This window comes from Bos indicus, chromosome 11 (genome assembly GCF_029378745.1).
Source record: "Bos indicus isolate NIAB-ARS_2022 breed Sahiwal x Tharparkar chromosome 11, NIAB-ARS_B.indTharparkar_mat_pri_1.0, whole genome shotgun sequence".
In the NCBI taxonomy this organism is placed as follows: Eukaryota; Metazoa; Chordata; class Mammalia; order Artiodactyla; family Bovidae; genus Bos; species Bos indicus.
Window position 1 is genome coordinate 47,001,338 of NC_091770.1, and position 23,448 is coordinate 47,024,785.

Sequence of the window (23,448 nt, forward strand, 5' to 3'; positions counted from 1 at the left end):
AACACAAAACCCTCCAACCTCTATTTAAGTTATTCTAAAAAGAGATTTCCATTTCAGGCCTGCAGAGGAGTTTGTCCACAACACGGTCTTTTCACGGTGTGTAAAAAGTTTATTGTTATTACCTTTTATTGAGGTATAGTTGTGTAATATGTGTTTCCAGTGCACAACATAGATTCACAATTTTTTAAAGTTATATTCATTTATGTGAAAGTCTCTCAGTCGTGTCTGATTCCTTGTGACCCCATGAACTGTAGCCCGCCAGGCTGCTCTGTCCATGAAATTCTCCAGGCAAGAATACGGGAGTGGGCTGCCATGCCCTTCTCCATGGGTCTTCCAGACACAGAGATTGAACCTGAGTCTCCTGCTTTGCAGGCAGATTCTTTACAGTCTGAACCACCAGGGAAGTTCCACATTCATTTATAGTTATTATAAAATATTGGCTATTTTTCCTGTGTTGCACAATATATCCTTATAACTTACTTTGTTAAGTTTTTATTTTGGATTGGGGAATAACCAGTTAACAATGTTGTGACAGTTTCAGGTGAACAGCGAAGAAACTCAGCCATACATATACATGTATCCATTCTCCCCCAAACTCCCCTCCCATCCAGGCTGCCACATAACATTAAGCAGAGTTCCATCATGGCACAGTCTTTGAATCTCTTCTCTGAAAAGCACTCTGAGAAGTATTTTTAAAGACAGAAAACTGGGACGACCCAGAGGGATGGTATGGGGCGGGAGGAGGGAGGAGGGTTCAGGATGGGGAACACATGTATACCCGTGGCAGATTCATTTTGATATTTGGCAAAACTAATACAATTATGTAAAGTTTAAAAATAAAATAAAATTAATTATAAATTAAAAAAAAAATAAAGACAGAAAACTAGACCAACAAAAAGAACCCATATTCAAGGAATATGACTATTTCTACTACTATTACTATTACAAATTCAAGGAAATATGCCTATTTATACTACTGATATTTTTACTAATACTACTACTACTAAAAATAATATACACAAACAATAACTACATGGCCAATTGCCATTTAAGAAGTCTTCAGTCAGTTCAGTCGCTCAGTTGTGTCTGACTCTTTGCAACCCCAAGGACTGCAGCAAGCCAGGCCTCCCTGTCTATCACCAACTCCTGGAGTTTACTCAGACTCATGTCCTTTGAGTTGGTGATGCCATCCAACCATCTCATCCTCTGTCGTCCCCTTCTCTTCCCGCCTTCAATCTTTCCCAGCATCAGGGTCTTTTCCAATGAGTCAGCTCTTCACATCAGGTGGCCAAAGTATTTGAGTTTCAGCTTCAGCATCAGTTTTTCCATTGAATATTCAGTACTGATTTCCTTTAGGATGGACTTGTTGGATCTCCTTGCAGTCCAAGGGACTCTCAAGAGTCTTCTCCAATACCACAGTTAAAAACCATCAATTCTTTGGTGCTCAGGTTTCTTTATAGTCCAACTCTCACATCTATACATGACTATTGGAAAAACCATAGCTTTGACTAGACCAACTTTGTGGGCGAAGTAATGTCTCTGCTTTTTAATATGCTATCTAGGTTGATCATGGCTTTTTTTCCAAGGAGCAAGTGTCTTAATTTCATGGCTGCAGTCACCATCTGCAGTGATTTTGTACTGATCCAAGAAAATAAAGTCTGTCACTGTTTCCACTGTTTCCCCATCTATTTCCCCATCTAGATGCCATGATCTTCATTTTTTGAATGTTGAGTTTTAAGCCAACTTTTTCACTCTCCTCTTTCACTTTCATCAAGAGGCTCTTTAGTTCTTCTTTGCTTTCTGCCATAAGGATGGTGTCATCTGCATGTCTGAGGTTATTGATATTTCTCCCAGCAATCTTGATTCCAGCTTGTGCTTCATCCAGCCTGGCATTTCTCATGATGCACTCTGCATATAAGTTAAATAAGCAGGGTGACAATATACAGCCTTAACATACTTCTTTCCCTATTTGGAACCAGTCTGTTGTTACATGTCTAGTTCTAACTGTTGCCTCCAGACCTGCATACAGATTTCTCAAGAGGCAGTTCAGATGGTCTGTTATTCCCATCTCTTGAATTTTCCACAGTTTGTGGTGATCCACACAGTCAAAGGCTTGGGCATAGTCAATAAAGCAGAAATAAAAGATTTTCTAGAACTCTCTTATTTTTTTGATGATCCAACGAATTTTGGCAATTGACCTCTGGTTCCTTTGCCTTTTGTAAATCCAGCTTGAACTTCTGGAAGTTCATGGTTCACGTACTGTTGAAGCCTGCTTGGAGAATTTTGAGCATTACTTTGCTAGCATGTGAGATGAGTACATTTGTGCAGTAGTTTGAGCATTCTTTGGCATTGCCTTTCTTTGGGACTGGAATGAAAACTGACCTTTTCCAGTCTTGTGACCACTGCTGAGTTTTCCAAATTTGTTGGCATATTTAGTGCAGCACTTTCACAGCATCATCTTTTAGGATTTGAAATAGCTCAACTGGAATTCCATCACTGCCACTAGCTTTGTTCAGAGTGATGCTTCCTAAGGCCCACTTGGCTTTGCATTCCAGGATGTCTGGCTCTAGGTGAGTGATCATACCATCATGATTATTTGGGTCATGAAGATCTCTTTTGTATATTTCTTCTTTGTATTCTTGCCACCTCTTCTTAATATCTTCTGCTTCTGTTAGGTCCATACCATTTCTGTCCTTTATTGAGCCTATCTTTGCATGAAATGTTCCCTTGGTATCTCTAATTTTCTTGAAGAGATCTCTAGTCTTTTCCATTCTATTGTTTTTCTCTGTTTCTTTGCTTTGATCACTGAGAAAGTGTTTCTTATCTCTCCTTGCTATTCTTAGGAACTCTGCATTCAAATGGGTGTATCTTTCCTTTTCTCCATCAGGAAGCTCCCATAAGCCTCTTATCTTTCTCCAACAGAGGGCAGACAGACTGAAAATCACAATCACAGAAAACTAACTAATCTGATCACATGGACCACAGCCTTGGAACTCAATGAAACTATGAGCCATGCCGTGTAGGGCCACCCAAGACAGACAGGTCATGGTGGTGAGTTCTGACAAAACATGGTCCACTGTAGAAGGGAATGGCAAACCACTTCAGTATTCTTGCCTTGAGAACCCCATGAACAGTATGAAAAGGCAAAAAGATAGGACACGGAAAGATGAACTCCCCAGGTTGGTAGGCACCCAATATGCTGCTGGAGATCAGTGGAGAAATAACTCCAGAAAGACTGATGAGACGAACCAAAGCAAAAACAATACCCAGTTGTGGATATAACTGGTGGTGGAAGTAAAGTCCAATGCTGTAAAGAGCAATATTGCATAGGAACCTGGAATGTTATGTCCATGAATCAAGGCAAATTGGAAGTGGTCAAACAAGAGATGGCAAGAGTGAACGTCAACATTTTAGGAATCAGCGAGCTAAAATGGACTGGAATGGGTGAATTTAATTCAGATGACCATTATATCTACTACTGTGGGCAAGAATCCCTTAGAAGAAATGGCGTACCCATGACGGTCAGCAAGAGTCCGAAATGCAGTACTTGGATGCAATCTCAAAAACAACAGAATGATCTCTGTTCATTTCCAAGGCAAACCATTCAGTATCACAGTAATGCAAGTCTATGCCCCGACCAGTAATGCTGAAGAAGCTGAAGTTGAACGGTTCTATAAAGACCTACAAAACCTTCTAAAACTAACAACCACAAAAGATGTTCTTTTCATTATAGGGGACAGGAATGCAAAAGTAGGAAGTCAAGAAATACCTGAAATAGCAGGCAAATTTGGCCTTAGAGTACAGAATGAAGCAGGGTAATAGAGTTTTGCCAAGAGAATGCACTGGTCATAGCAAACACCCTCTTCCAACAACACAAGAGAAAACTCTACACATGGACATCACAGAATGGTCAATATCAAAATCAGATCAGTTGTATTCCTTGCAGCCAAAGATGGAGAACCTCTATGCTTCTGCTGCTGCTGCTAAGTCGCTTCAGTCGTGTCCAACTCTGTGCGACCCCATAGACGGCAGCCCACCAGGCTCCCCGATCCCTGGGATTCTCCAGGCAAGAACACTGGAGTGAGTTGCCATTTTCTGGAGAACCTTATACAGTCAGCAAAAACAAGACTGGGAGCTGACTGTGGCTCAGATCATGAACTCCTTATTGCCAAATTCAGACTTAAATTGAAGAAAGTAGGGAAAATCACTAGACCATTCAGTCAGTTCAGTTCAGTCACTCAGTCGTGTCTGACTCTTTGCGACCCCATGAAGTGCAGCACACCAGACCTCTCTGTCCATCACCAACTCCCAGAGTTCACTCAAACTCATGTCCATTGAGTCAGTGATACCATCCAGCCATCTCATCCTCTGTTGTCCCCTTCTCCTCCTCCCCGCAATCCCTCCCAGCATCAGGGTCTTTTCCAATGAGTAAACTCTTCGCATGGGGTGGCCAAAGTATTGGAGTTTCAGCTTTAGCATCAGTCCTTCCAATGAACACCCAGGACTGATCTCCTTTAGGATGGACTTGTTGGATCTCCTTGCAGTCCAAGGGACTCTCAAGAGTCTTCTCCAACACCACAGTTCAAAAGCATCCAGAGACCATTCAGGTATGACCTAAATCAAATCCCTTACAATTATACAATGGAAGTGACAAGTAGATTCAAGGAATTAGATCTGATAGACAGAGTGCTTGAAGAACTATGGATGGAGGTTTATGACACTGTACAGGAGGCAGGGATCAACACCATCTCCAAGAGAAAAAAAGCAAAAAGTTTGTCTGATGAGGCCTTACAAATAGCTGTGAAAAGAAGAGAAGCAAAATACAAAGGAGAAAGGGAAAGATATACCTATTTGAATACAGAGTTCCAAAGAATAGCAAGGAGAGATAAGAAAGCCTTCCTCAGTGATCAATGAAGTCTTAGAGATTTACTAAGTGTTGAATGTTGTAGCAAGGGCTTATTCACCTATAGCAATTATCTCATAATAACCCCCCTAATGATGAACAATCATTAGTGCTTAGAGCTACTTAGAAGTACTTAGAGCTTAAGTTACTCAAGGTACTAGTGGTTGTAAAGGAAGAAGATGGGGAAAAAAAAAAAAGCCTGTTAATCTGGCTCCAGGAGACCTTCCTGACCCAGAGATCAAACCCACATCTCCTGAAGCTCTTACATGGCAGGCGTATTCTTTACCACTGTGCCACTGGGGAAGCCCACAGTTTCTGCTGGTACCAGGCAAACTAGGTTTTCTGGTTGAAGTATAGAAGATTCTGGCTGGACCTGTAGATGATGATGACCTTCCTCTCCTGCAGACACAGCCAAGGAACTTCGAGACTGGGTCATCATGACGTCCCCAGAGACACCTGCAATCATGATGGAATGGCGATTATACATTGCATCATTCATATATTAAAGCATATATATATAAAATGTAGGGTTTGCTCCTTATCATAACTAATTACACCATTTAAGTAAAATGATTTACTCATTTTGCATGGTAAAATCATCTTTTAATTTTATAAAGATACTTCTTCCCTAAATCTCTCACCCGAGACCCAGAAGGCCAGAAAGATAAGGAGTTATGGCTGTGGCATTATCTTGCTGCTTCTCACTCTTCTGACGCACTCAGGCCCCATCTTCAGGAAACCCCTTTAATAGAGCCCTGAGCATCCTGCCTAGAGCTCCAGGAGCCTAGGCAAAGCATCAGAGCATGGCATCAAAAGTACATATGCAGTGAGCTGTGAAGACAAATAATGCACTATGAAAAGGAGACAAAAATATCATATGACTACTCCAGGAAATGTATGGTCTATGAGAGGCTTGGCAACCAAATTAAAACTGTGATTCCTCAATACCATTCAGCAAAAATTCCTAAATGTAAAATTTTCTTGCTATCAGCTGTACTTTTTCAAGCCAACTGAAGAAAGCCTAAAAACTAATTTATGTGCTCAGTCTCTCAGTCGTGTCCAACTCTTCGCAACCTCATGGACTGTAGCCCACCAGGCTCCTCTGTCCATGGAGTTTCCCAGGCAAGATTCTAAGATGCCCTATCATATTATGGACTCCATATTCCACACGGGTCTTCCACCTTCATCTTCCTATGTGACTGCTTCCTCATCACACTTGGGTTCTAATGTCTTAAATCCAAGACTCTCTTAGGATCTTGAAAAGATTTTGTGATAGGATGGTGCAATATGAAGTTTAAGGAACATAGTATTAATAGGTGCAAGGGTATAAATGGGCATTTGGTCTAGGGAAGACCTCAGCTTCTAAATAAGAAGACCTTGGGGAAAGACAGGAGAGAAAGCATGAGGAATAATATGTAGAATTCAGGGAACATCTAGCATAAATATGTGTAATCTGTTCAGTCGCTCAGTCATGTCCATTGCTTTGTGACCTCATGGACTGCAGTACACCAGGCTTTCCTGTCCATAGGTCAACCCCCGGACCTTGCTCAAACTCATGTCCATCGAGTCGGTGATGCCATCCAACCATCTCATCCTCTGTCATCCCCTTCTCCTCCTTTGTTCAATCTTTCCCAGCATCAGGGTCTTTTCAAATGAGTCAGTTCTTTACATCAGGTAGCCAAAGGAATGGCATTTCAGCTTTAGCATCAGTCCTTCTAATAAATATTCAGGACTGATTTCCTTTAGGATTGACTGGCTTGATCTTCTTGCAGTCCAAGGGACTCTCAAGAGTCTTCTCCAACACCACAGTTCAAAAGTATCAATTCTTCAGTGCTCAGCTTTCTTTATAGTCCAACTCTCACATCCATACATGACTACTGGAAAAACCATAGCTTTGACTAGGTGGACCTTTGTCAGCAAAGTAATATCTCTGCTTTTTAATATGCTGTCTAGATTGGTCATAGCTTTCTTCCAAGGAGCAAGTGTTTTTTAATTTCATGACTGCAGCCATGATCTGCAGTGATTTTGGAGCCCAAGAAAATAAAGTCTGTCACTGTTTCCATTGTTTCCCCATCTATTTCCCCATCTGTTTCCCCATCTAGATGCCATGATCTTCGTTTTTTGAATGTTGAGTTTTAAGCCAACTTTTTCACTCTCCTCTTTCACTTTCATCAAGAGGCTTTTTAGTTCCTCTTCACTTTCTGCCATAAGGGTGGTGTCATCTGCATATCTGAGGTTATTGATATTTCTCCTGGCAAACTTGATTCCAGCTTGTGCTTCATCCAGCCTGGCATTTCACATGATGTACTCTGCATAGAAGTAATATACTGTCTTGACATACTCCTTTCCCAGTATGGAACCAGTCTGTTGATCCATGTCTGGTTCTAACTGTTGCTTATTGACCTGCATACAAATTTCTCAGGATGCAGGTAAAGGTGGTCTTGTATTCCCATCTCTTTAAGAATTTTCCACAGTTTGTTGTGATCCACACAGTCAAAGTAAGAGCACACAGAATTAGGAAGATGGCTGATATTTCTCAGATGTGCAGATAGAAAATTTCTTATCTTGGCTGGTCTTGATGGAGATAATGGGACAGACTATACATAAATGCTTAGCTGGAGATGAAAGGTTAGTGATGACAGATACCCAATGTCTAGTGCTTTGTTTACAAATCATGACTGTGTGCATTTTTATTGCTCTTCTACTTCATAGCATTTCTTGCTGGTACTGCTAATAATTTATCTTACTAAGAGCATCAGAGGATCAAAGAGAAGGCCCCACTGGCCTCCATCATGTACATAGGTTCTCATTTGAAGAAAGTTATAAAATTTTTGAAGTTTTCGGTGTGTGCCATACCTGAAAGACTCTGCCTTAGTTGGAGAGATAGCAAGAAAAGCAAGTTTTCAACTCCAAAGGGAGCAAAATCAAACATTCTAATCATAGCATGGTAGGCTGATTGTGTCCTATGGCCTGCATGAAGAAACATGTTCTCTGCAGGCTAATTTGTGTTGCTCTGGTCTAACGTGGGATGCTGGGAACTCATTGCTTCTGTGCGGTTACTGAGCTCAACCAGCCCTGCAGCCTCGACCAGCCCTGCCCTTCCCCTGCTGATTTGCATGTCCCCAGAGCTCAGCCCACTACCCCAGACACTTCCTTATAGTCTGATCACAGCCTGGGCAGGAGTCCTTCCCGGTTAGAATGCACAGTGAACATGAGGGCCCCTGGGCAGCTCCTTGGTCTCCTGCTGCTCTGGCTCCCAGGAAAGGAGGGAGAACACTGGGGATTTGTGCAGCCCAGTGTGGTCAGTACTACCTGGCCCTTCAGGGAAGTCCTCTTATAACTTGGTTAATCCTGTGGATATATGTTTTTATGTTTCCAATCTCGGGTGCCAGGTGTGACATCCAGGTAACCCAGTCTCCATCCTCTTTGTCTGCATCTCTAGGAGACAGAGTCTCCATCACTTGCCAGGCCAGTCAGAGCATTGACACTAAATTAGCCTGGTATCAACAGAAACCAGGGAAAGCTCCTAAGCTCCTCATCTATGCAGTACCCAGGTCGCCTTCCTGGTTCCCTTCCCAGTTCAGTGGCAGTGGATTTGGGGCAGATTTCACCCTCACCATCAGCAGTCTGAAGGCTGATGATATTGCAACTTACTACTGTCAGCAGGATCACGGTTTACCTCCCACAGTGTCACACACACGAACACAGACCACCCAAGGAAGCAGATGGGTGAAGCTGGGCCGCCCCAGCTACTCCTCCTAGTTCCTCCATCTATTGGAAACAATGCACAAATACTCTCGGATGCACCCCCACTTTGAAAGTCACTGGAAGGTTTTGGCAGAAGGGGCAGGAGTCTCCTCAGTACACCCTAACCCTCTTTCTTCCTCCACAGCACCAGCAGCACAGACATGGCCAAGTCACTCCTGATTTAACATAAACAGAGATGATTTGCCCTGAGGAGCCTGATTTGGGCTTCCCACGTGGCTCAGCAGTAAAGAATCCTCCTGCCAATGAAGGAGATGTGGGTTTGATCCCTGGGTTGGGAAGATCCCCTGGAGGAGGAAATGGCTACCCACTCCAGTATTCTCGCCTGGAGAATCCCGTGGACTGAGGAGCCTGGCAGGCTACATGGGGTCACAGAAGAGTAAGACACGACTGAGCTGCTGAGCAGGCACGCACGCACACACACAAGGGTTCATGCAGCAAAAAGAAGTCACTCTAGATAGTTCAAACAGAACTTTAAAGCAAAAAATTAGGGTCTAAAGTACAATATTCACATGCTTGGGGATATGCTAATAAAGGAAGTGGATGCCAGAAATGGAAAATTCCCACATGGTTTCCCCAAAGCCAGAGCACCTCTGCTATTGGAGATACAGACTGCCTAACCGTGTGGTCCTCAGACTTGGGTAGGAAACCTAGGGGGAAGGATGTTGATGCTCCTACCTGCCTGGAGCACCTCACTAGGTGATCCTATGGTTCTCACTCTGTCCATATATTATCCTGCAGAAAGGCTCAGTGGTGAGGAACCGACCTGCCAGTGCAGGAGCTGCAAGAGACGTGAGTTTGATCCATGCGTTGGGAAGATCGCCTGGAGAAGGAAATGGCAACCCACTCCAGTATTCTTGCCCACAAAATTCCATGGGCAGAGGAGCCTGGTGAGCTACAGTCCATGGGGTCTCAAAGAGTCGGACACCACTGAGCATGCATGCGCATATATAACCCATGGATAATATTGAAGACTTCTCTTTGGGTTTCCAAATATTAGGGAAGTCCCCTCACTGGACAACCCTACATCTGGTCCCATCACTTCATGGCAAATAGATGGGGAAACAATGGAAACAGTGACAGACTTCATTTCTTGGGCCCTAAAATCACTGCAGATGATGACTGAAGCCATGAAATTAAAAGATGCTCCTTGGAAGAAAAGCTATGACAGATCTAGACAGCATATTATAAAACAGAGACATTAATTTGCTGACAAAGGTCCGTCTAGCAAAGCTATGGTTTTTCCAGTAGTCATGTATGGATATGAGATTGGACCATATAGAAGGCTGAGCACTGAAGAATTGATACTTTTGAACTGTGATTTGGAGAAGACTCTTGAGAGTCCCAAGGAGATCAAACCAGTCAATCCTAAAGGAAATCAACCCTGAATATTCATTGGAAAGACTCATGCTGAAGCTGAAGCTCCAATACTTTGGCCACCTGATGTGAAGAACTAACTCATTTGAAAAGACCTTGATGCTGGGAAAGATTGAGGGCAGGAGGAGAAGGGGACGATAGAGGATGAGATGGTTGGATGGCATCACTGATCCAATGGACATGAGTTTGAACAAGCTCCAGAAGATGGTGAAGGACAGGGAAGCCTGGCATGCAGTGCACGGGGTCACAAAGAGTTGGACATGACTGAGCAACTGAACAGCAACATGGGAGTAAGAGCCAAGAACAAGCCTAGTTTAACCCCACTTAGAAACCAAAGGAGCCAATTTAAGAAAAATCAAGTTTAAGAAGAGGGATTAAACTCACACATTCAATCACAATATTTCCCCTTAAGAATCCATGCTCCCAATGCAGGGGACCTGGGTTCCATCCCTGGTCAAGAAACTAGATCCCACATGCCACAACTAAAGATCCCTCATGCTGCAACTAAAGATCTGGTAGGCTGCAATGAAGAAGATTTTGTGTGCCTTGACTAAGACCCAGAACAGTCAAATAAATAAGTAAATTTTAAATAAATAAATACAAAAAATTTTTTAAACCTTAATTGCAAAAATGATTTTTTAAAGAAATAAACCCAAAGCAAATTCCCTGGCAGTCCAGTGGTTAGGACTCCACATTCTCATTGCCAAGGGCCCCAGGGTCAATCCTTGATCAAGGAACTGAAATCCACAAGTTTTGTGGTATAATCAGAAAAAAGAAACAAAGAAACCCACAACAGAAAGAACAGGGCAGAGACAGCAGCAGCAAAATATTAGGTTGTGTGGTAAGCAGCTTAACTGACCCCTGGAGCTGAACAGAATTGCGGGTGGGGCGGCAGAATTGGAAAGTAGAGTGAGATTGAAATCCTTTTGAAATGGAATCAGGACGTACATATCAAGGGAAGGAGGCAATGCAGGTCAGTGGACAGAAAAGATCCAGAGCCCAGGTTCTTAGTCAAAATGAGCAAAACTGGGAAGAGGAGGAAGTGGGGAGTGGTCAGAGGGGTGGGAGGGGCCTCTCACTGAGCAGTCCTGAGTCAGCAGAAAGCAGGGTAGAGTGTTCATGAAGGATTTGAAGATTTTGACAACAAAGGCAAAAATGTGAGGAACTGTTAGGTAAGTAGAATAGGGAAAAGGAGTCCAAAATGGCGGTGGCTAAAAGACAAGGAAGGGAAAAGCCCGCGAAAATAGAACAAAGGAAGGTCAAAGGAAGGTCTGAGGACCAGAGTGAAGACTTCAGGTAGAACAAACAGCACTCTTGGCTAAGCCCAATTTGCATAGGGCAGGCCCAGGTGGAGGAAAAAACATATAAAAGGAGGAGCCAAAGCACTTTCTTGCTCTCTTTCTCTCCCACATGCGTGCGCTCTTTCTCTCTCCCTCGCTCACTCTCTCTCTCTGTCCCCGCACTCTCCTCCACACTCTTCTCTTCGAGTCTTTGGGTTGGCATGCCCTCACGCTTTGAGGATGGATTCTCCTGCTATCTTCTAAATAAAATAGAGCTGTAACACTGATTTGCCTAAGAGCTATAACACGGTTTGTCCAAGACCTGAGAGCTGTGACGCACTGAGGGCTTTAATGTCTGTCGCTCCAAATCTTTGTTGTGACGAGACAAAGAACCAAGGAACATACACTCGCGTGACAGAACCAAGCCTGAATTCAGGGACTCCATGGCTGCACGCAGAGCTGGCTCAATCACAGTAGTTGTCTGCAATGGGTTTCTGTGCAGCAGGGTGAGGGGGACACAGGGTTACATGCCAAGTAGACAGACAAGGGGCTAGGGAACTCCAGGGTAGAGCTTGAAAGATTCATCACTAGTGTAAAACCAACTGGAAACCACAACATTCAATATATAAATCTCATTGTCAGAGCTTCTCCAAGGGTTCATAAGCCCTGGTATGTTGCTACTGTTTTATCTTTCACTCTAGAAAGTGAAAAAAAAAAAAAAACACCTGCAGCCTTCATGTCTTCGTGGAAACAAGATATGTGTGTTTGTGTGCATGTTCAGGCACTCAGTGGTGTCTGACTCTTTGCAACTATATGGGCTGTAGCCTGCCAGTCTCCTCGTCCATTGAATTTCCCAAGCAAGAATACTGGAATGGGTTGTCATTTCCTCTTTCAGGGGATCTTCCTGCCCCAGAGACTGAACCTGAGTCTCTTGCATCTCCTGCACCAACAGTCGGATCTTTTACCGCTAGCGCCACCTGGAAAGCCCCAGAAACAAGATGAGCGTCTACATTTTCCAGAGCGGGACCAGACTTTCGGGTCAGGAGTACAGCTTATGTGCTTGTACATGGTTGGGCAAAGGACTGCTTCTCTCAGCATGTCTTTCTTCAGAAATGGATGGAAATAGACACAGCCCCAAAGCAGCAAAGAAGCAGCGATCTCCAGGTCTCAAGTGACCTCTGTCTTCCTCCTTCTGGCCAAATGCAGGCCATCCTTGCCCCTTGGGGATTCAAGTCAGATGTCTATTTGTGGCACTCTAGCCTGGAGAACAGCAATTGATCAGGTTCTGATCACCACTGAATGTAGCTCAAGAATTTCCTCCTCATTTTTTGAATTATCAGCTTAAGTCAAGTACAAAGGACAGACAGTATGATCTTAAGGAGGAAGGAATCAAGCTGAAGCCAAAAGAACCACACCTACTTTGGACTTTACTGTGAATGATGCTGCTGCTCTGGCTGCTGCTGCTAAGTTGCATCAGTCGTGTCCGACTCTGTGCGACCCCATAGACGGCAGCCCACCAGGCTCCCCCGTCCCTGGGATTCTCCAAGCAAGAACACTGGAGTGGGTTGCCATTTCCTTCTCCAATGCATGAAAGTGAAAAGGGAAAGTGAAGTTGGTCAGTCATGTCCGACTCTAGCGACCCCATGGACTACAGCCTACCAGGCTCCTCCGTCCATGGGATTTTCCAGGCAAAAGTACTGGAGTGGGGTGCCATTGCCTTCTCCGATTGTGAATGATGAGCTGGAAAAAATTTTGAACCACAGACTTCTGGATGGATTATCAGATGCAAACATTCAGGAGCCAGGTAGGGAATCCCTCAGTCCTCAAACTCTGCAAAATTGTGTCACTGTGTCTCTGACATGTTGGGTGGTTTTCTGTATGGTACTGATGGGAGACAGACCTTTCAAATAGGCTGGTTACTTGTGTCAAACTAAAAAAAAAAAAAAAAGGTGTTTCTTGAAATGCTAGACCTGAGAACACTGATTAGAAAGCTTCTCAACAGTTTTCAGGATGACTTATCTACATGTATTTTGTCTTTCTCTCTTTCATGTTTTCTTTCTCTCCCTAGGACAGAAGAGCCTGGTGGGCTACAGTCTATGGGGCTGCAAAGAGTCAAACACGACTGAGCAGCTGAGCACACACACACACCATGAGCAGTTGAGAATTTATTCTAAGAATCTGACTTTGTTGGCAGCCACATGGAAAGCAGCTTTAGTGATGAGTTTTTTGGAATGCTCCCCTAAATTTTCTGTTTCCATCACTCATGCATAAATCTAAGAACCCCTCAGACCAGTTTATTGACTCTATTTTTCCTTAGTAAATCAATCTTATCAAGGCCCATCCTGGACACTCTGTAGAATGGTAGGTCTTCACAAATGCTTCTAAGACATCCTTTGCCTTCAAATAATAAACCACATACACATTAAGGTTCTCAGCCACTTTTCAGTGATCCATGTGATGTTACAGCAAACATCACAACCATTCCTATTGATCCTACTGTGTGTAGTCAAAAAAACTAGCTTTTGCACAACAGTTCTTATAATAAGAATCTTTTATTAGCAGCAAATTCTGCTTTTAATAGTCATTTACTTACATGCTTCACTTTCAATCTCCTATTTACTCACTTAGGAATATACATTTTTCAGCCCCCACATCACACCCATATGTCCTACATTGGTAAAACAATATCTCCTATACAGAACAGGAAAACTCCTACCTTTTTTGCACTCTTAATTTAAATATTATTAAAACAGTATTTGAATGACAAAGAAAAATTAAACATGTATATATCATTTAAAAATTATATTTACAATTGCTCATGACTATGGAGAATTCTACTTGATGATATCAAGCTATCAAAATTGGTACAGCCTTAGTGTTTCTATGGGAATATATTCCCATAATTTTTAAAAACCAAATAATCTACAATAGTACAGTAGAAAGAGAAGACATTGCTCCCCTTTCTTCCACAACAACACACCACTGTAATCAATTTTAGGAGACAATTACTGAGCACAGTTGATTGTATTTCCTTCTGCAATTAGCCTCTATTCATATCCATACATATTCAATTAAAATGGGATCATAGTATCATACAATATATACCATTCAGCCTATATCTTCTGTATCACCTTCTACGTGACTATGCAGAAACCTACTTTATCCCCTTAGTGGCTGTTTTGTGCTCCATTGCAAAGCTCTGTCATAATTAGTTTATGATGAAGATGTCAGTTCTTTTCTCTTCTTTTACCTTTTTTTCTGATTGGAGGATAACTGCTTTACAACATTGTGTTAGTTACTATACGCTATAAGTGAATCAGCTACAAGTATACATATATTCACTCCCTCTTGGGCCTCCCTTTCCCCCCACCATCCCACACCTCTAGGTCATCCTTAAGCACTGAACTGAGCTCCCGGTGCTATACAGCAGTCTCCCACTAGCTCTTAATATTTATTTTACACACAATATACGTCAGTGCTCCTCTCTCAATTCATCCCATCCTCTCCTTCCCCTGCTGCATCCACAAGTTCATTCTCTATGTCTACATCTCTATTCCTCCTTGCAAATAGGTTTATCAGTACCGTTTTTCTACATTTCATATATATGCACTAATATATGGTATTTTTCTCTTTCTGACTTACTTCACTCTGTATTACATACTCTAGGTTCATCCACATCACTCCAAATAACCCAATTTCGTTCCTTTTTATGGATGAGTAATATTCCACTGTATATGCCTAACACAACTTCTCTTTTTTTACTTTTTAAACCACATTTCATGTGTAGTCTTGTATATAGTATTGAACCTACTTCAGAATTACTATTACAATTTCTTTTGTAAAACTTACTATTACCATAGTCAGTATTAATCCTTGGTCCTTTATAATTTATCGGCTCTGATCTAGTCTTGATTTTTCAACTATTTATGGTTTGTTTTTGTCTCTTGTTTTGTTGTTTTCATTCATTCTGCAAATGTTTGTTGAGCATTTACCAAGTGAAGATACTAGACTGGACCTTCCAAATATAAGGCAATGAAACATCAAACAGCTTACAATCCAGTAGGGCAGAAAGAATCTAACTGCAGATAAGAGCAACTAGGTGTTACAGGCTCAGTGACCTGCCTCTGTACTCTACAACATTGAGTTGTTTGCTGGGAGATAATCCAACAGAAAGTCTCTCTTAAATTGAGTCTTGAAAGACAATTAGTTGTTCACAAGTAAGGCAGGTGAACAAAAGTGTTTCCAAGAAGAGGGGGAGCTTTGTAGAAGCTGGAGGTCTCAGGAGAACAGTAAGGACTTTAGTATGCTGAAGTGGGAATGGAAAGTTAAAAGGGAAACAGGACCAGAATAAGTAGAGATGGGCTCACAGCAAAATGAGGTCTTCGGGGCCCTTGATGGGGTTACTATGGAAACATCAAGGCATGCCACAATTCTCTAGCAGCTCCAAAGACAGCATACACCTGGTTCAGCTCATTGTGGCATGGTGGGTACCCCTCCAGCTCTACCTGTCCTATGACAACAGACAACTAACCAAGAAAAGTCTACTTTTCTACTCTTTTGATCTTTGTTTTTGTTTCATGGGCCATCTACAGCTTCACTCCAAAATATATTTCAAAGTAAGACATGGGCCTTGGTTTGATATATTAATACATTTAGTCTTTTTTTAAAACAACATGGTGGCAAAAGAGAGTTTCAAATAGAAAAAAACATTATTTCAGTATTATTAACTGAGAAAAGCTAAGAAGTTTCATAATAACATTGAATGAGGTTTGTCATGTGCAAGCCCCGCCCCTCCCCTCACCCCAGGAGAAGGTATAAAGAAGTACAGTTTTTAAAATGATATTATTTACAAAACAGAAATAGACATAGAAAACAAATTTATGGTTACCACAGGGGAAAGACGGGGGAGAGATAAATTAGGAGTTTGGGATTAACAGATACATGATATTAAAGAGATAAACAACAAGGCCCTACTGTATATAGCACAGGGAAATACATTCAGTCAGTTCAGTTCAGTTTAGTCTCTCAGTCGTGTCCAGCTCTTTGCGACTCCATGGACTGCAGCACACCAGGCCTCCCTGTCCATCACCAACTCCCAGAGTTTTCTCAAACTCATGTCCATTGAGTCGGTGATGCCATCCAACCATCTCATCCTCTGTTGTCCCCTTCTCCTCCTGCCCTCAATCTTTCCCAGCATCAGGGTCTTTTCCAATGAGTCAGCTCTTTGCATCAGATGGACAAAGTATTGGAGTTTCAGCTTCAACATCAGTCCTTCCAATGAACATTCAGGATTGATCTCTTTTAGGATGGACTGGTTTGATCTCCTTGCAGTCAAAGGGATTCTCAAGAGTCTTCTCCAACACCACAGTTCAAAAGCATTGGTTCTTCAGCACTCAGTTTTCTTTATAGTCCAACTCTCACATCCATACATGACTACTGGAATACCTTATAATAATGTATAATGGAAAAGAATGTTAAAAAGAATATATATGTGTGTGTATATAGCTGAATCACTTTGATGTCTCTAACACAACACTGTAAATCAACTAAGCTTCAACTGTCTAAAAGTACAGGGTTTTATAAAATGAGTTTATCTTTCTTTCTAATTTATATTCAACCTGCTTTCCAGTAAATAAGTAGCAGTCCAGAGGTGGGAGATTGCTAACGTATGGGACCATTTATTTAGGCCATCGACATAAATAAATCATCTAAGGATTTTAGAATTCACCTAAGAATGACAAACATTCTCTATCAGAAAAGCCCCAGGGCCTCCACACCTGCTTGAGATGGGAGTTAAGCTTCAGCGGCTTGACCCGAGGCTCTGTTCCCCTTTAGTGAGAAGGGTTTTTATACAGCGAGATAACTAACGTACAGCTATCATTGTGATGGACGTTAGGTCAAGGAACCAAGCTGGAAGTCAAACGTGAGTAAAATCCAAACTTTCCTTTCTGAGTTGTCTGTGTCTTATGATCCCTGTGTCTCTGAAATGATCCATACATTCATTGACTCTATGAAACCAGACTCTGCCATTCTCCAGGGCAAAGCTATAATCCATCCGTAATCAAACAGGAGAACTGATTGCACATTTTCTATGAAGAACCAGTCTCTGGGTGAGAATAACTTGTCTGAGTGATAGTTTCAGAAATGTATTGGGGAGCAAAGGGTCTGTTCTGAAACAGCTTTGCTCAGTGGTCAGGAAGGGAAAGGGTTTTTGTATAGGAACAAGGTTAAGAGGAACTGTTGTGTAAATACTTTCGGCCAAGGAACCAAGGTAGAGATCAAAAGTAAGTATTGTTTTCAGCTAATCCTTTGCTGTTTCTGTCTAATTGGTTTACTTTTTGTTCCTTTTTGCCTGTTTTCATTAATTCAGTGTCAGGGCTAAAACAAATTTCATTCCCAGGTTAGGTACAGAGGAGGGGAAGGGAAATTCTTCCATAGGAGGCTAGCTGATGGTAAATTTAAGATTAATTTTAACGTAATTGGGGAAGGGGGCTTGATGCCCCTTCAGGGTAGGTATTTGTACAAGCAGAAATTAGGGGGAATCACTGTGGTTCACTTTCGGGCCAAGGACCAGAGTGGAGATCAAATGTGAGTAAACTTTTGTTCAATTGTTTGTACTGGAGACTTCTGTCCTGTTGTATCAGTTGTGCGGGTTTGTGATATTTTGGTTACATGAGCCATGCCTGGTGTCCCCAAAAGTAAAAGACAAAAAATCAGAAGATAGTCAATTTTTAAGCTGAACAAACAGCCACATCGTTGAATTTGTAAGGAGAGCAGGGTTTGTGGAGAGAAAGGCAGAGAAATGACTGGATTTTTCTGTGGACTGGGCTCTTTCCTGTGATTGGCTTCAGAAGGAGGTTTTTGTTAAGGGGGATATGTCAGGGACTTCGCTGTGAATTACGTTCGGCGGCGGGACCAAGGTGGAAATCAATCGTAAGTGCACTTTTCAACTCCTTTTTCCTATAGAGCTGTGAAATTTGGGGGGTTTAATGCTTGGGATATGAGTTGAGGTCAGTTTTGAAGAGAATGGGGTTCTTCTGAAAAATCAGATGAGTCGGGGGCTGGAAATCAGTTTGTCTCAAGAAAGAGCAAAAAGCTAGTTAGTTAATGTGGCACCTAAATGACCAGATTTTCTCTGTATCTGACCATTGAAAGAGATTAGCAGCAAAAAGTGTTTTTTGTTGAGAGGAAAGTAAGTTAAATCTGTGGATCATCTTTGGCCAAGGGACACGTCTGGAGATTAGACGTAAATAATTTTTCTCTATTACCTTCTGAAATGTGGGTCTAAATGCCAGTATGGACTTTTAGAGGCTTAAGTATGAGTTTTGTAGAGATGGGTAAATGAGACTATTTCAGAGTTATTGTCAGTTTGAAAAGTTAAACTCAGCTCCAAAACTGGATTTGTAGACAAAAAAGATTAATTTAATCTAAACCAAATGACTCAAAGGGGGAAAAAATAAGTGTCGATGAAAAAGGACACTTTTCCAAAGATAAAGATGTTTAGCTTTTAAAAATCATAACAGAGACTTAAATTTTTTACATCTTAAGATTTGTAGAATGTCCCTGGGATAGGATATTAAAATTTTTTCAAATATCTCCATAACAAGGAATCTTTGCAGCTCTAAAGAGCCAAAGTGAATTAATTTTCATTGAGATTTGCCAAATATTGTACTGATTTTTGCTAGATGTACAAAACAGAAAAGTAGAGAAATGTGTCTGATAAATTATTTTATACCAATAAAAATTAATGGAATGCACTAAAAAATCAGTAAGACATTAGAAAAATATACTTGTCTATGTTAAAGTTTCTGCTTGATTGAGAATCAGCAGCTGTGTTATTTTTAGAGTCTAAAATGAATGAAAAACTGTCAATATTCAGAAATGCTATAGGGGTTCTATACCTTGACAGATGACTCTAAAAAAAAAGCCAAATTTCTGTATTAGACTGTACTGGAAATGTATAAATACATCTCCTCTTATAAATGAAGGCAAGAGGGTTGCTCCCAAAAGCTCAGCTTTGAAGAAATTTAAGCGAAGGAAAATAAAATAACTGCACTTTTTAGATGCCCACAGACGTTAAAAAGATAGGAAATATTTTAATGAGTATGATTTTTCTTATTACTTGGCGGTGTCTTTGTACCGCTGTGGGGGCTGTGGCCGCTAACGTGGTCTGCAGACCTCGCGGCTGTCTTTAGACTTCGGGGCGTCTTCTTTCATGATTGAAGGACGTTGGCGGCCAGGCCCCTGGGCTCTAGTGGCCACGCACCTGGCCGCTAAAGGCCTCAAAAGGCATGGCCAACCCGGTGATCGCCCATTCAGCTGTGTTATGGCCCGCTTTCCTGACACAGTGATACGAATCATGTCGCTAACAGTAGAGAACAGAAATGTGATGGACGTGAGCTAACATGGGGAAAATAGGGAGAAGCCTGATTTTTAACAGCAATTACAAAAATAAAACTTATATTATTGTATCTGCTTAATAAAAATTACCAGTAGGGGACTATAAAGAACTTAGTTTTTTTTTCAGTGATCTATAATTATTTCAATATCCTCTCATCAAATATATTTAGTAATATATGTTCAATCAAAATGAAATATATATAAAAGTTAACATTATATATTTATATATATATATAATTTTCTCTTTATACATATAACTCTTAGGGCAAAATTCAGACCAGCAAAAATCTAACTGAAGACTAGCAATCTGGCCATTCAGGTTTTGATCAGTTAACTTACTGAGTTAAAAGTTCAAACTAAATATCATTATAGTTATATTGCTGAAAAAAATTAGATAAATTTGTGGTGTTTTTAATTTTCAAAAATGTAATGGCTTCAGTAAGATTATATTTCAGGCATACAAAATATCTAAATGTATATAAATGCCATTGATAAAAACTCAATGGCATTTTTTTATAAATGGCATTTTTTTATAAATTTTTTATAAAAAACAGGAAAGTATTTTCCAACCCCCTCATTCCATGATAGAAAATTTTCAATCTGGGTGTTTTACCCTTTAAAATCATTTTAAAATTCGTTATTGTCATTGTTGTTTACTCTGGCTAATTTCAAAAGTGATACTTGAAAAAAATTATTTTTGGTTTGTGGACAACCTGACAGGACTATTTTAGGGACATTTTAAAACTCTTTTCAAACTGTTTAAACTATGTAAGTATTTTAAACTGTTCTAAAATAATTTGGGGCCTTTTAAAAATCTTTCAATTAATTTTAAACTCTATTAAAAAGTTAATATGAGGTCTTACAAGAATTTCCATGTCAAATATGATAATTGTTTAATATTTTAATGCAGGATAGAATGTTTAAAGCCATCAAGGATTGACCCAAATAGGAGTATCTTCATAGGATATTTCATCTCCTTTTTTTCTAGAATTCAACTTATTTTACTGCATAGGCTATTTTATAAAATTCTCTGAAAAAAAAATAATACGAAGAGTAAAAGAAAGGAAAATATCAAAACATTAAAAATTCAGTATCTGATGTTGAACTGCTTGGTTAACATGGAGGTTTATAGCTTTATAAAATCTGTTTACTGATCTGTGACTTCTCCCAGCAAAGAATTCTTTGTTATTTAATTCACACTCCCCCATTCAAGAACTCAAAGGCCCACCAAGGGGATTTCTAGCAGGCCATCTGACAGCTGCTCAGAAGTGCATCTCATCAGCTTCTCCTGGGCAGGTGGCTGAAATTACAGTTGACCCTACGAGTCTGCCTGAGACTTGCCCCATATGGTGACAGTCATAAGGCCAGGGCTGGGGGTCTCCCTTTGAGGCCTTTTGCAAGGAGTGGGAGAGTTGCTGGCTTGATCACAGATGGTGAAGGGGTTGACACCCACACACACATGCTCGGACCCAGACTCAGAGTTTAGGGCTCACCCATGAAGGGTGGGTCTGACCCCAACACACCCAAAGGAAGCCCAGGAAGTAGAAGACAGCCTGACATCACTGCACAGGACTAGGAGAGGCAAGGGGGAAGTGATCTTGTTAGATCTGTTCTCACTTCTAAACTCCAAGAGGGTCTGATGAAGTGGTTTTGTTTCTTGGCCTCTTGTGCTGGGTTCCCTTGTAGGAGGCAGGGAACACAGATGAAGGAAAGAAAGATAAGGTCAGAAAACTTAAAACTCTTTTCAAACTGCTCAAACTATTTAAGTATTTTAAACAGTTCTAAAATTATTTAGGGCTTTAAAAAAATCTTTTAATGAATTTTTAAATTCCATTAAAAAGTTGATAGGGCTTCCCTGATAGCTCAGCCAGTAAAGAATCTGCCTGCAATGTGGGAGACCTGGGTTTGATCCCTAGGTTGGGACAATCCCCTGGAAGATATAAGGACTTACAAGAATTTTTGTATCAAATATGCTAATTATTTAATACTTTAATGCAGGAGAGAATGTTTAAAGCTATCAAGGATTGACCCAAAGAGGAGTATCTTCATGGGATATTTCACTTCATTTTTTTCTAAAATTCATATTATTTTGCAGCCTTAGAATGGCTGCAAAGAGTACAAAAAATTCAGAGCTTTCTTAAGGAGTAGGGGGCTACAGAAAAACTCAAAATCATGGCAATTGTGAGTTTGCTTCTTGACTTCCCTGGGTGGCCCCTGGATACTATAAAAAGAGCATGTGGCTCTCTGCACATCTTTCTATTGCATTTCCAAGGTCACCTCCAGACAGTGCACCCCAGTAGAGAACTTCACTGTTACTTAAACACCCTTCTCTGTTCTTCCTTCCTCAGGGTCTGATGCTGAGCCATCCGTCTTCCTCTTCAAACCATCTGATGAGCAGCTGAAGACCGGAACTGTCTCTGTCGTGTGCTTGGTGAATGATTTCTACCCCAAAGATATCAATGTCAAGTGGAAAGTGGATGGGGTTACTCAGAGCAGCAGCAACTTCCAAAACAGTTTCACAGACCAGGACAGCAAGAAAAGCACCTACAGCCTCAGCAGCATCCTGACACTGCCCAGCTCAGAGTACCAAAGCCATGACGCCTATACGTGTGAGGTCAGCCACAAGAGCCTGACTACCACCCTCGTCAAGAGCTTCAGTAAGAATGAGTGTTAGAGCAAGAGGTCTACAGGCTCCCCAGTCACCTGTGCTGATTCGGTCCCAGCCCCTCACCCCTCCTCAGGCCCTTTGTCCACAGATCAACCCCTATTGCAATCCTCTGACCCATCTCCCCACCTCATCCCCCTCCCCCTCTTTGGCTTTAATCGTGCTAATGTTGGGGGGACAATGAATAAATAAAGTAAATCTTTGCACCTGTGATTTCTCTCTCCTTTCTGATTTAAGGGTTTTTGTTTTGTTTTTTAAATTTTGGGGGGGATGGGGGGCTGCTGCACTGGGTCTACCCACTCCAGTGTACTTGCCTGGAGAATCCCATGGACAGTGGAGGCTGGCAAGCAATAGTCCATAGGGACACAAAGAGCTGGACTCAACTGAAGGGACTTAGCACACACGCACACACTGGGTCTTCATTGCTGCACGGAGTTTCTCTAGTTGCAAAGAGCAGGGGCTGCTCTCTAGTTGCGGTGAACGGGCTTCCCACTGAGGTGATTTCTCTTGTTGCAGAGCATGGGTTCTAGAGCATGTGAGCTTCAGTAGTTGCAGCACAGGGGCTCAGTAGTTGCCCAGCCACAGCATGTGGAATCTTCCCAGACCAAGGATGAAACCCAAGTCCCCTGCTTTGGCAGGAAGATTCTCAACCACTGGAGCACCAGGGAAGTTCCTTGATCAAAGGCTTTTAAACACTGTTTTTCTAATGACCCCAGTTTATCTTCTAAGGAATTAAATATTGAGTTGATAAAAACCATACCATCATTTATAAAAATCATCAGCCTCCATTCTAGCCTACCCTACCTTACTCTTTCATGAAACCCACAAGCCATCTATATTCATAGCCCTCTCCTGGGCCATGGTATGAGAGGCTTGCTTCTTTTTTTTTTTATTATTGAAATATAGTTGATTTACAATGTTGTGTTAGTTTCAGATGTACAGCAAAGTGACTTAGTTGTCTATATACACATATGCACTCTTTTTTAGATTTTGTTCCCATACAGGTCATCACAGGGTATAGAGTACAGTTTCCTGGGCTATACAATAAGTTTTCCTTA

The 23,448-nt window shown here is 41.4% G+C and overlaps 1 gene segment (V, D, J or C); it reads left to right on the plus strand.

The window, feature by feature from the left end:
- LOC109566143 (immunoglobulin kappa variable 2-29-like) overlaps positions 1–22,603 on the plus strand; it is an 86,920-nt gene extending 64,317 nt beyond the window's left edge. Inside the window, 2 exon segments of the V gene segment in view lie at positions 17,575–17,609; positions 22,074–22,603. Coding sequence covers positions 17,575–17,609; positions 22,074–22,399 — 361 coding nt within the window.
- The last annotated feature ends 845 nt before the right edge of the window (positions 22,604–23,448 follow it).